At 36.7% G+C, this 12114-nt stretch overlaps 1 protein-coding gene and 1 non-coding gene across 2 annotated transcripts in view; both read left to right on the top strand.

Annotated features, from left to right (window-relative positions):
* Window positions 1-12114, top strand: part of IPO7 (importin 7) — a 41248-nt gene that overhangs the window by 21693 nt on the left and 7441 nt on the right. The window contains exons 9-22 of the mRNA XM_061462956.1: window positions 62-196; window positions 711-810; window positions 1872-1948; window positions 2306-2422; window positions 3220-3309; window positions 3837-4002; window positions 4667-4827; window positions 5698-5826; window positions 8062-8128; window positions 8206-8331; window positions 8904-9001; window positions 10378-10473; window positions 11464-11684; window positions 11790-11995. Coding sequence (XP_061318940.1) covers window positions 62-196; window positions 711-810; window positions 1872-1948; window positions 2306-2422; window positions 3220-3309; window positions 3837-4002; window positions 4667-4827; window positions 5698-5826; window positions 8062-8128; window positions 8206-8331; window positions 8904-9001; window positions 10378-10473; window positions 11464-11684; window positions 11790-11995 — 1789 coding nt within the window. The remainder of the gene's footprint in view (window positions 1-61; window positions 197-710; window positions 811-1871; window positions 1949-2305; window positions 2423-3219; window positions 3310-3836; window positions 4003-4666; window positions 4828-5697; window positions 5827-8061; window positions 8129-8205; window positions 8332-8903; window positions 9002-10377; window positions 10474-11463; window positions 11685-11789; window positions 11996-12114) is intronic.
* LOC133274824 (small nucleolar RNA SNORA23) lies at window positions 3498-3679 on the top strand. Its single transcript, XR_009745293.1, has one exon. It is a non-coding gene; the product is annotated as a small nucleolar RNA SNORA23 (small nucleolar RNA).

The raw sequence follows: 12114 nt of genomic DNA, 5'->3' as shown, positions 1-12114 counted from the left end.
TTCTTCTGATTAAAATGGTCTGTGTTCAGTGTCAGCTACTGATGAGATCTGATTTTTCTAGGTGTTGCTGAAGGTGTTGTATCAGTACAAGGAAAAGCAGTACATGGCTCCCAGAGTTCTGCAGCAAACACTGAATTACATCAATCAAGGAGTGTCACATGCAGTCACGTGGAAGAATCTGAAACCACATATTCAAGTAAACCATTTTTGGGGTTCAATGCTTAGATGACTTAATAGTACATTAGTCAGCCTGTATGGTGTTTCTAGCCTTGCTACAATTCAGTTCTTGGGGACCTATGTTATAAATTACTGGTGGAAAGAGTTTAAGCCTGTTTGGTGAAGGTTACTCTGGTACATGAGCAAAGCTGGGTGATGGCCTTTTTTTTTGTTGTCAGTCCTTTGTGGTTTAATATATGAAGGATTATAGTGTAGCACAGCAATGCAACAAATTTGGAGATGTTGTTACCTACTGAATTTATGGCACTGAATTATCTCCACATACCATTATCCAAAGCAAATACAATAGCTTGTGCTGCATTGCAGCTCTGCCTTAACTTAAAAGATTCCTTTTTGTAAGGTGGCACTCCAATGTCCAAGTATATTTTAGGTGAGGAAGTGATGGGGTGGCAAAATCTGTGAAATACCAGACAGAATATAAAGATTGATTTAGTGGTTTTAGCCTATTTTCATCTCCTTTTTTTTTATTGCAGGGAATTATCCAAGATGTTATTTTTCCATTGATGTGCTATACAGATGCTGATGAAGAGCTCTGGCAAGAAGATCCATATGAATATATTCGCATGAAATTTGGTGAGAATTTGAAATCTTCTCATGTGAAAACATGACTTTGCACAAAGACAAGATTGTGGTTTTTTTTGTGAAAACGGGGGTGGCTTTAATCTTTAAAATAAAATAAAAAAAAAAAGTGATAAAACCAGTTCATATTAGCCAAATAATACAGCTTCATGCCGCTAACTTCTGGATATAATGGTGGAAATGACAGACAACATATTCAACAGGTGTTTCTGCGCTTGAAAAAGTAGCTAATTTTGGCAGTTACAAGTTTCTGTTATAAGTCAAAACAATCCATGTCTTGCTAACAATAATTGCATAAGTTTAATGTTGGTATAAGTTTATGCTTTACAACAGCTAGTATTTCAAGCCCTGGAGTTTTTACGATCTTAAGGAAATTCACCCATGCTACAGTTCAGAACAGATTTACCGTAATGGCTAATGAAACGTTATGGAGTAAGCCTAGCACTCCAGGTTTGTCTTCTGTGGCTTGCTACCTTGTTGCTGAGGTTTGCTGTCACTCTATGCAGCCCTTTCAGAATGGGGAAGAAAGAAGATAATTCAGTCTTCCTGGACTAATTCTTCCCTCTGCTAGAACTTTTCTGTGTCTAGGACAAGAAATCTTGATGGGTTTGGGAGTTTCTTATCCCTCAGGTCAGAGGCAGACCTGTAAACAGTGCAAGTATTATACAAGGCTCTGATAATCCTCTTCTGCAGAGAAATAAGAAACTGAGCATTTTTAACTCAATTACATGTGCTTGCCTGCACAACAAATAACACATGTCAATGCTTCTACCGTTAAAAAAGATTTATCTTAAGGAAGGCAATTTCACAATTTCATATCAGACATGTAGAGAGTGATCATGAAAAAGATGAAACATATATTGGGGATCTCCAGCCATGTGTAGCTGTTTTTTGGGCTGGAATAGCTGTTTTAAGAAAGGATGATTAACCACCTGAGGAAAAAAAAAAAAATTGCTGCTCTTTGGTTTCATATTAAATCATTAGATTACATTAGGATCATGAACTATATATAGTAAAGGACCAGGTTTCATAGCTGTTATGTGTTTACTTCATAGATGTATTTGAAGACTTCATTTCTCCAACAACTGCGGCTCAGACATTATTGTTTACATCATGTAGTAAAAGGAAAGAGGTAAACTATTCAAGGATTTTACTTAAATACAGCATTAGCTTATAGCTCTAATTTATAGTCTCCCTTTGCTAATAGACCTACTAATGAAAGTTTTACTTTTCTGCTGTATGTCATATCATAGCACTTTATAATTTCTCTCAGATTTATTTAGCACTAGCCATTATGTGATTTTTTTTTGTATTTGCCAGTTGCCATAGGACCTATCAAGAATGTTGTGTGTTGGTAACGAAGACTAAAACACTGTCCAAATCCCAGACTTGCAGCAGATTATTAGCAATTTAAGCATTTCAGAGCACCAATAATGATACCTGGGATGACTGATGGAAATAACTTTGACTAACTTTACATGTAATTTAGGTCTTGCAGAAGACAATGGGCTTTTGTTATCAGATCCTTACGGAGCCAAATGCTGACCCTCGTAAGAAAGATGGTGCTTTACATATGATTGGTTCTTTGGCTGAAATTCTCCTAAAAGTAAGCATAACAGATCTGGTGGTTATCTTGGTTCTTGCCTGCCTTCTTTCCTTTCTTTTGCATAAAGCGTCATAGAAAAAATGGGAATAGCTCTGTGAGTTTACAAGATTTTGAACCACTGCCATTTATTTTTTTTAAAGCTGTTGAGTTGAATTGGTTTTGCTCTGTTGTCAGCTTAATTAAACAAATTTTATTGGGTCATGTACAAGTTCAGGTCATTGTTTTAAGTTCTTTTTAAGTTGTCTGCTTTTAATAAGGATTGCTACACTGTTTCCGGGGTTGCACTTGACTACATTCTCTTTTTGTGAAAGAAAGGAAAGGGGGAAAAAAAATCCATTCCGTGACAGGCTGTTGATTTAATGAGAGTTTTTCTGTGTATAGAGCAGAAGAAATTAGGAGAGTGAAATTACCTTGCTCAATTAGAGTGGTAGCAGAAAAGATGCAAGGCATGAACTTGGCTCTGATATTTGGACCATGGCTCTGAGAAGCTGCCCTGACCACTTTTGCTTTCATACCAGGGTACTGTATTGCCAAGCAAAAGGTGTCTGTAGGAGTCAAAAAATGACAGGAAGGAAGTGTCACTATTTTGACTGAAAATTCTAAAAGTCTGTGTAGGATCCAAGTTTCATTATAATATGTAATTTCATTGTTGCTTAGTGCAGTTTAATAAAGGGGAAAGTTCAAGTTGAGGGTTTTGTTGCGTCGCTCACACTGTATGTGTAACCTTTTTTTATGGGTTTAGAAATGCATTTTTATATGAATTTTAAACTAATGCATTTCTATTCATATTCTAACAGAAGAAGATATATAAAGATCAGATGGAATATATGTTGCAGAATCATGTGTTCCCTCTTTTCAGCAGTGAGCTGGGTTACATGAGAGCACGGGTAAGAAAGTGTAAGATTTACTGTTAAGACACTGTACCGACTGAAGAGTTCAAGAATATGCTTTATATTTTTCCCTCTTAAAAAACATGCTCCTTTCTGTACCTTTTCTGTAATAAATTGTGTGCTTATTTCTAGTATCAGTCTTTATGTGTGATTATAGATAGCTACTGTGTAGCTTTAAAATGGCTGCAGAATTGTGTGCATAGTTTCCCATCTGTGTCTGGTGGTATGGTCTGTTTGTGTTTTGCATTTAGACTGTACTGCTCACACAAAACCTGTGGCCAGAGATGAACTTGAGATCATAGTACTGGCTTAGTGATGTCTGAAAGACAAGCCTCCCACTGGCCAGCCTCCATACTCTCAAACATCTTCATTTGTTAAAAACTTTTACAGTATCTTTATTCAGCAGTAGTTGTACTTCAGTTTAATACCTTCTGTAGGCTATTGGTATACAAGTTGTCGATAATCCCGTTTGTACTTTTTGTAACTCTGAATTTGTTCAATGTGTTTGTTTGGGTTTTTTTCAGGCTTGTTGGGTTCTTCATTATTTTTGTGAAGTCAAATTTAAGAGTGACCAGAATCTGCAGACAGCCTTAGAACTCACAAGACGGTGTCTCATAGATGATAGGGAAATGCCTGTGAAAGTGGAAGCTGCAATAGCACTTCAAGTTCTGATCAGTAATCAAGAGAAAGGTAGCTCTCTTTTCTTAAAGCTGCAGCAAGTTTTAATGCAATAGGCATTAAAATTGCAATGTTCAAGGAGACTTGTTCTCTTCTTTCCTGATGATAATTTACTACTTAAAATTGTAATTTATAATCACTTACTGTAATTTTCCAACTGGAAAAATGTATATTACAATTTCATGGTACAACAAATCCCCTTTTATAGCACCTGATCATTGAATCAGAAATACAGTGGCAGTACAGGGATATCTGTCAGCATGCATTTATCTTTTTAAAAAAAATTGTCTTTATCCTGTCAGGCTTTCCATTGCTCAGTATTCCTGAAGCTGGCATAAACGCCACAAAGCAAATATAAATTCTGTATCAGATACTTTGTCTAATTTGACAAAAATGCATATCTACCCATTCCTGTTCAATTAAAATTTGCATTGATAAGTAATCTTGCATTTCATAAAGACTGTAGAACTCTGGTTTTTATACTTCAGTTATGATCCTTTTGATAGATATTTCTATTTAAAAATTGTTCTGAATATTAGTAATGCTGTAATGTCTTATACTGCCCATGGTTTTGGCATATTGATGCCAAAGCACTAAAAAGTATGTATTGACTTTCATATTCTGATACTGTAGTTTTGTAAGAATGTAAATTCAAATATTTCCACTTGTTCTACAGCTAAAGAATATATTACTCCATTCATTAGACCTGTAATGCAAGCTTTACTTCATATTATAAGAGAGACTGAAAATGATGATCTTACTAATGTGATTCAGAAGATGATCTGTGAATATAGTGAAGAAGTTACCCCAATTGCAGTAGAAATGACACAGCATTTGGTAAGAATTTCTGTTGACTTAGGAAGATGTTTAGTATGTGAAGGATTGGTATTTAAAATTAAGATAGTTGTCCATCAATTAATACCTGTTGTTTCTTCAGTCTAAGTGCAGTGATACAGATAATTTTCTTCTACATTTAGACTGTGTTTTCTCAAAAGTGGCTTCATAACTTGAGCAAAATGGAAATTTATTAGAATGATTATAGAACTTTTCGAGAAATCTTTGTATTTTTTTCACTATAATGTTAATAATGAATTTCAGTGGCACATTTGAGGTAGTTTCTACAATGTGACTTAGGTTTTCTGTTTTAAAATGGGAAATTAAAAACCAGATTTTTTTATTAAAATACCTGGTGTGAAAATACATTGTATGTAATGTGAGAATGAAATTGATTCTGCAGGAGAAATTCAGAAATTGAATAGCCACATCTAGCAAGTTGTAGCAATGGTTTCAAACACAGAGGTCAGCTCAGTGCTTCTCTATTGAAGGCCCTTGCCTTGGAGTTTAAATTGTTTGCATGTCCTCTCTGGGAATACCTGTGGTGTGGTCCAGTCTAGTTCAGATAGCAATTAAACCTTGTGTCAGAAAAACTTGCTCCAAAAAATGTATTCTTTTGCTTGGAAAGTGATGTCATTTGTATCTTCTTATTCATGAATAGATAAAGGATGACACTTAAAAGGGCTTAATGTTCAAATTTCATCAATCCTGAAAACAAACTCTGCAATGAAATAGTCAGCTTCTAATGTTCATATACTTCTTAGCAGAAGTCCTCCTTAAATTGTGTCGAGTACCAGACTTGCACAATTGTTCATCTCCAAGCATGTCCTTGTTAAATGACATATATATGGTTTGTTTTGCTGTTACATGCAGGCAATGACATTTAACCAGGTGATCCAGACTGGACCAGATGAGGAGGGCAGTGATGACAAAGCAGTGACAGCAATGGGAATCTTGAATACTATTGATACACTTCTCAGTGTAGTTGAAGATCACAAGGAAGTAAGTAGAAATCACTTTAATTACATGTTAGCAATATGTATTGTCTAAGACACTGAAAGTCTTCTGTAGTTCTGGTGTTCCTGGAAACATTGTTATCTGAAAAACTATCCTATTGGCCAAAAAAAGCTTAAAACAGAATGCAGTGAAGTACTTATGCAGCAAAGTTGTAACGGAGTGGGGCACATTTCTAACAGAGTACATGGAGTAATAAAGCACAAATATTTCCACAGTATTTCCCACAAGAATGTAGGTCCTTGTTCAAATAGGAGAGGAAACTTGTCTCTTAACAGATGGAACTGTCAGCTCAGCTGGAAGAACCCATTTGATTTGATGAGGTCTGCCTTTCAAAGAAAATAGATAAAACGTCAGTTAGCTTTGAACATTGACTCTGCTGCCTTAGTTTGTTCTCTGCAGCAGAATCAATGTCTGTAAATACAGCTGTTGTGGCTGTGCTAAATGATAGGTTTTTTACATGCCTAATCTGCACTGTGGGATTAAAACATTTGTTCTTTAGTTTTGTTATACTGAATGGACTAACTTCTGTCCAGAGTACAGCTTGTTTGAAAGATGCTGATTAAAAGCCTTCTTGACAATGTCAGCTACTGTTTTTTGATAAATACAATATAACATTTTAGTGACTAAACAGTAATGAATTGTACTCTCAGGGCTCTGAAGACTTCACTGAGGGAGCAGCATAATATGAATTCTGAATGCCAAGGGTGCAATACAGTGCTGCCATGCAATAAACAAGGGACGAGTTCAGGTCATTTACTTGTTAAAGCTGCTCAGCAGGATTGTAATATACTTGGTCTTGTCAGCAAATTCTTGCTATCTAAATGAAAAGTTTGTGTAACAGTATGCTACTCCTGAGGAACTCAATTGTAAAATGTTGATAGGTAAACATTTGTATTTAGAGACATCTCACACATGATGACCAGTGTTGCAAGAGATAAGGGTATTTAGCTGGTAAGTTTCAAATCCTGTTCTGCATAGCTAAGACCAGAAACTCAACCCCTATTTGTCTCTGTGCAAGGTAAGTGCCCTAAACAGGCTAAAGACTATTTTGGTGGACTTGTCTTTCCGGGGACTAATAAATACTGGGAAGAGTGTTTGAATCTGTAGACCAGCATTTACACTTACTGTCTGCATACAGTACGAACATCCTAAGATGGGTTAGGAAGGTGGTTTATGTTTGTTCATTGGTTGGTTTTGATTTTTTTTATATTTCTCTTTTCTGGAACAGCAAATGCTTCCTGCAACTTCCATTGTTTCCCGTTTTGATACATACATTTACTTATTGTGTGACTTAATGGACTGAACTGTTGCATGGAGTTACTGTCAGGCTTTTCTTTTTAGAATCATAGAATAGTTAGAGTTGGAAAGGACCTTAAGATCGTCTAGTTCCAACCCCCCTGCCATGCGCCAGGGACACCTCACACTAAACCATGCCACCCAAGGCTCTGTCCAAACGATCCTTGAACACTGCCAGGGATGGAGCATTCGTAACCTCCCTGGGCAACCCATTCCAGTGCCTCACCACCCTAACAGGAAAGAATTTCTTCCTTGTATCCAATCTAAATTTCCCCTGTTTAAGTTTTAACCCATTACCCCTTGTCCTGTCACTACAGTCTCTAATGAAGAGTCCCTCCCCACCATCCCTATAGGCCCCCTTCAGATACTGGAAGGCTGCTATGAGGTCTCCATGCAGCCTTCTCTTCTCCAAGCTGAACAACCCCGACTTTCTCAGCCTGCCTTCACATGGGAGGTGCTCCAGTCCCCTGATCATCCTTGTGGCCCTCCTCTGGACTTGTTCCAACAGTTCCATGTCCTTTTTATGTTGAGGACACCAGAACTGCACACAATACTCCAAGTGAGGTCTCACGAGAGCAGAGTAGAGCGGCAGGATCACCTCCTTTGACCTGTTGGTCACGCTCCTTTTGATGCAGCCCAGGATATGGTTGGATGCCCTATAATGAGAGTCTTCCTGTATTCAAAGAATATTCCAAAACCACCTTGTGTTAAAAACTGTTTTATAGATCCTTAGCCAGAGTGCTGCTCTTACACATTTAGTGCTCTAAAATATGAGAAATTTTGAATTGTTTTTAGAAGACTATATTGTGTAGAATATTGTATAATATTGTACAGAAGCTGCTTTGAGTAGTTGTATTTTAAAATGTGTTTAATTTCAACTCAAAAATATCGAAAACAGTCATAAATCTCTTTTTTTTTCTTCAGATTACCCAGCAGCTGGAAGGGATCTGTTTGCAAGTGATTGGAACAGTTTTGCAGCAGCATGTATTAGGTATATGTACTTTTGTTGGCTTATTTTTTGAGTGTATGGGAGAGGCATTAAATTTACCTGGATTCCATTTGTTTTAGAGTTCTATGAGGAGATCTTTTCTTTGGCTCATAGTCTGACCTGTCAACAAGTTTCTGCACAAATGTGGCAGCTACTTCCTCTTGTTTTTGAAGTCTTTCAGCAGGATGGCTTTGATTATTTTACTGGTAAGTAACATAAATCAGACAAATGGTTTCATATAAGTGATTTCAATCATACAGTGAACTACATCTTGATTGCAATGTTAGGAAAAAACTGAAGTGAGTTTACGCTTAAAAGTATTTATTTCTGCTATGCTGCAACCAGACTTGTTTTGCTAAAGATCATAGAATCATAGAATGGTTAGGGTTGGAAAGGACCTTTAGATCATCTAGTTCTAACCCCCCTGCCATGGGCAGGGACACCTCACACTAAACAATCTCACCCAAGGCTTCCTCCAACCTGATCTTGAACACTGCCAGGGATGGAGCATTCACAGCCTCCCTTGGCAACCTATTCCAGTGCCTCACCACCCTAACAGGAAAGAACTTCCCCCTTATATCCAATCTAAACCTCCCCTGTTTAAGTTTTAACCTGTTACCCCTTGTCCTGTCACTACAGTCCCATGCTTATCTTGACAAACATTAAGCAAGAAGTGTAATTAACTTATTAATACATAGATTTCAACCTGATTTTAACAGCTCATCTAATAAAACATACAGACAATATCTTAACTGTGATCATTCTTCTGTTAATACAGACATGATGCCTCTCTTGCATAATTATGTTACTGTTGATACAGACACGCTTCTGTCAGACACAAAGTATCTTGAAATGATCTACAGTATGTGCAAGAAGGTAAGCAGATTCCTTTGTGATAACAAAATCTGTGATCTCTGAAGTAATACACTCTTAAACTGAGTAATGTTTTCCACAACAGCAGACTCGGAAACTGAAGAATTTGACATCTGCTGCTACAGCATTATGCTATTTAGCATCCTCTGTGATTCCACAAATTAAGTTATTGCAGACAAATTAAGGGGTTGCATCAAGTTTCAGATATATGTTTTTGCTAAAAAGGGAAAATAAATCATACACAACAGAAGCAGGTTTTGCGTACATGCGTTTGGTGTCTTAACACACTGTGCGTACAGGCATGCAAAACATGTATGCATAATGCAAAAGGTGGACGGTTTCTTTAGCTGAGATTTGTAGCCTCGTTATGACTGTGATACCACGTTACATATGTATGCTAAAGGTCTTAAATCTATGAGCAGGGATGGAAAGTAGAGGGGTACAAATAGAAAGATATTTTCCCAAGTTTGTGCTAAGTTGGTGATGAAAGCTGGGAGTTTGACTCTGTCCAGTCATTTTTGGGCAGTATTTAGCTTCTAAGCATCTGTGTATTATAGGTAGCTGCCAACTGGGCTTTCTTTATCCAATCAATATGTATAATACAAAGCTTTCCAGAATGTTAGCCCTGTGTGAGGGAATTACTATTTTGTAAGGTGGTGTTAAAGTGTTATAAACTCCAGCAGTGATTTGTGGGGATTTCAGTTTTCCAATTCTGGATATCATGTGTTGTGTCTGTGTAAGAACTAAGGGGAACTGTCAGCTGCCCTGCCCATGGTATTTCCTGAGTAATTCTTTTGACGGTGTTTAGATACTATAGTGAGTAACTCTTGTTAGCCTCTTTGAAAACAAGTTGCAACCAGGCTGATTATAAATGCTTGAACATTATATATATATAAAAAAGAAAAATAGCTGTTCTAACCTCTTAGTAATTAGTGTTTTATTAGCTGAGCACAGTAAATCTTTAACCCAGAAGTTTTCGGTGTTGTTTTGTTATGTATTTATACATCCTGCTAGATATCCCAAATTTGCAATATAATTTTTACAAATTCAGTATTTGAATGCATAAGAAAAGTTTATTTTCTGTATGGAAATAAACCTTTGCAAAATGGCACCTGATGCTTATGGTTACTGTTGTAAGCTCTGCCTCTATCAAGTTGTTGAGTATTTGTACATGTAGATTAGTTTTACCCACATTCCACGATGCTTCGGTCTCTAGTTGTGATACTGAGCCATTGCTGTAGGTTTGGCTGCTGTACTGATGGGTGTTTATGCTAGCATTGTAATAGAGCGGGTAAATTGATGTCATCTTTTCAAAGCAGAGCAGAGGATGAAAAATACTTCTGGAAGGAGTATCATCAACAGTAATTGTTCTTTTTCAGGTCCTTACAGGAGTTGCTGGAGAAGATGCAGAATGTCATGCAGCAAAGCTGTTAGAAGTAATTATTCTTCAGTGTAAAGGGCGTGGCATTGATCAGGTTGGTAACAGCTTTGGTTGTTACAACTACTATTTAAAATTTATTTTATTCTTGAATATGAATTGATTATATATTAACATCACTTCTCTTCCAAGAAGTTTGTGTCGTGTAGCTAATAATCCTGTCTACTACTTCAGTGTTACTCATTTAGCAGCCTCACAGAGGCTGTTATTGCACACTTTGTCTCCAGAGTTTAGGATGCTGCAAAACTGAAAGTTTTTGTGAATCTGGAAGAGTACTGTTTCAAGAGCATCTTGGTTCAAAAAGTTGATTTATTATATTAAAGTTAATTCTGGTGAAAATTATTCAATCTGTCAAGTTAATAGCCTTGAAATAAATAAGAATGAAAATGAAATTCCTAGAATCCCAATGTCATAGAGAAACCAGGGATTTCATTATGCACATATGGAAGTTGGAATTTGAGAGAGGAATTCATGTGCCTCTGCTGTGTGTATGACAAGCACTATATAATAGCTGTTTAAACACTTGCATGTTTTTTGATAATTGTGGTTATGGTCCCTGGAAACCTTAATTTTTAACTCATTTGAAAGAAAATCATCTACACCAGATTGTTTTTTTTTTTTAGTGTGACATCTCTGAAGAGACTGGTCCTTTCAATAGTTGTTTCTTTGGAATGTTAGCATTATCTCTTGACTTTGTTATGGATATTAAAAAAACCACTAAGTTGATTTTTCTGGAAACACGCTTCCTCTATTTTTCTTTTCTGTCACACAGGATTACAGGACCAGGAATTGCATCTACTGTGCATGATGTCACAAAATCCATGTGCCTGGAGTAGATAAAATCTTTTCACCTTTACATTTCCTTTTTGTGCATGACTTCTGCTGGCACTTAAGAATTATTCGCATTGTTTGCCCCCTGCATTTATGTGCCTCATTGGGTTTATGCCATTTCTCAACTTTAGTGTGAAATACAGAACTACAAAGTTTATTTTTGATCACTAAATTTATAACGTTTCTCACTGTTCAGTGCATACCCTTATTTGTGGAAGCTGCATTAGAGAGATTGACCAGAGAAGTGAAAACAAGTGAACTGCGAACAATGTGCCTCCAAGTTGCCATAGCTGCTTTGTATTACAATCCTCATCTACTATTAAATACATTGGAAAATCTTCGTTTCCCCAATAATGTGGAGCCTGTCACTAATCACTTCATAACGCAATGGCTTAGTGACGTGGACTGTTTCTTGGGGTAAGTGTTTCTAGTTTGGAAGATTATTCTCTGTAATACACCCTTTTATTACCTGCTTGTAAATGGTAACAAAACTTGCAACCTTTTTATTGTTTTGTTTTGTAGACTTCATGATAGAAAGATGTGTGTGCTTGGCTTATGTGCTCTTATTGATCTGGAGCAAATACCACAGGTTTTAAATCAAGTTGCTGGCCAGATCCTGCCAGCTTTTATCCTTTTATTTAATGGATTGAAAAGAGCATATGCCTGTCATGCAGAACATGAAAATGACAGCGATGATGATGATGAAGCTGAAGAAGATGAGGAGACAGGTATGGAAACTGAAATGTTGTGGTTACTTTGTATATTTTCTTTGGTGTTTTTTTTTTTTTTTTTCTTTTTGAACGGAGATGCTGAGTTCCTGCTGTCATTTAGCCCAGCTGACAACTAA

Source organism: Pezoporus flaviventris, unplaced genomic scaffold (genome assembly GCF_033815535.1).
Source record: "Pezoporus flaviventris isolate CSIRO_AGI_PZ_B2104156 unplaced genomic scaffold, CSIRO_AGI_Pfla_v1 ptg000036l, whole genome shotgun sequence".
In the NCBI taxonomy this organism is placed as follows: domain Eukaryota; kingdom Metazoa; phylum Chordata; class Aves; order Psittaciformes; family Psittacidae; genus Pezoporus; species Pezoporus flaviventris.
The sequence above is the reverse complement of the archived record's forward strand: the minus strand, read 5'-3'. Positions and strand labels throughout refer to the sequence as shown.